This window comes from Panthera uncia (genome assembly GCF_023721935.1).
Source record: "Panthera uncia isolate 11264 chromosome A3 unlocalized genomic scaffold, Puncia_PCG_1.0 HiC_scaffold_11, whole genome shotgun sequence".
NCBI lineage: Eukaryota > Metazoa > Chordata > Mammalia > Carnivora > Felidae > Panthera > Panthera uncia.
The window spans coordinates 313278-314686 of record NW_026057578.1 but is presented as its reverse complement, the minus strand read 5'-3'; the positions used below and the strand labels follow the sequence as shown (position 1 = coordinate 314686).

Below are 1409 nucleotides of genomic sequence, written 5' to 3'. Positions count from 1 at the left end.
AATCGGGGCCTGAACCTCCCTGCTCGGGTCGTTGACCTGTCACCGGGAAGCAGCATGGGTGTGACATGGGGCTGCCCACTCCGGGGACGCTGGTTTAAGAATGACAGGGCCCTGCGGCGGGGGGGGGGGGGGGGTGGGCATATAGGTGTCCACCCTGCCAGCCTCCTTTGGAGAGGAGCACAGTCCTGAGAAGTAGTCCCCAGGTGTGAAGGAAGTTGTATTTATGTATTTATTTTTAATTTAACTTAATTTATTTATTTTGAAGAAAGTTTTAAAAGAGCTGAGGATAATGAAACATGGATGGAGGTGTGGGGGCATCGCCAACCCCTATTACGCTCGAATTAAAAAGGGGGGTTGGGAGAGGAGGGGAATGGAAGCGGGGGTGGGGAGTGCCTGCACCTCATGCCTCCCACCAACTCTGTCCGGGGAGGAGCATCCTGGAAGGATGCAGAGGTGGGTGTTTTGGGGGCCAAGCTGGGGGGCAGTCTCCCAGGAGGCTCTGGGAAACGGCAAGGCCAGGGTCCATTCCCCCTTCCCCCAACAACCACAGACTCGGGTGTGCAGAGGAAAGAGCGAGTCACTTTATTGTGGCCTCGGGGGGGGGGGGGGGGGGGGGGGGCGGTGCAGATCCTGCTCCTCCTTTAAAGCAAACAAATACTGGTATTCCTCATATTGCTACATTGGTGCTTTTGGTCAGTGAAACCCCTTGGAAGAAAAAGTTTAAAAGTTTAATTAAAAATTAAATATGTTGTATTACGTGTATAAAAAAGGCAAAGCGAAAAATACAGCCTGATTCTAGAAAATACACTGCAAGGAAAGCATTAGACGCTTCAAAGAGTTAACCCTAGCAGGGCCAGCCAACAGGTCCCAGGCCTGGGATTCCGGGAAAGGCCCCAGGGCACGTGGGAGGCACCCTCGCAGGGCGCCCGGGAGTAGCCGAAACGCGCGCGCCCTGGAGAGATGCCGGGCGGGCACGCGCGGCGGCGGCGGCGGCGGCGGCGGCGGCCGCTCAACCCGAGATGCAGGCGCTGTAGTAGACGGCGCTGCTGGCGTCGGACAGCGCGGCGATCAGGCTGCTCTCCTCGGGGCAGGACATGGCGCGCGGGCCCAGCTTGGCCAGCGCCACGTGGTACGGGAGCCCGGCGGCGTCGGGCCGAGTCCGGCCGCAGTTGAGGTACTGGTCGAACTCGGTGAGGTCCACGTCGGCCCACAGGTCGGCGCTGGGCCCCAGCGTCTCGGCGCCCTCGGGCGGGGGGGCCTCGGGGGGCGGCGACAGCGGGCCGGGGAACGGGCCGGCTGCGGGCGCGGCCAGGGCGCCGTAGTAGAGGCCGGCGAGCGGCGCGGCGGGAGCGGGCGCGGTCCTGAGCGCCTCGGCCGCGGGCGCCCCGTAGCCGCCGCCGGGGTCCCGG

General features: G+C 62.5%; 1 protein-coding gene across 1 annotated transcript in view; it reads right to left on the bottom strand.

The window, feature by feature from the left end:
- Nucleotides 1-260: 260 nt before the first annotated feature.
- The window catches only part of SOX18 (SRY-box transcription factor 18), a 2413-nt gene continuing 1264 nt past the window's right edge, over nucleotides 261-1409 (bottom strand). The window contains exon 3 of the mRNA XM_049650371.1: nucleotides 261-1409. Within this exon, the coding sequence (XP_049506328.1) occupies nucleotides 1010-1409 (400 nt within the window). The 3' untranslated portion in view covers nucleotides 261-1009.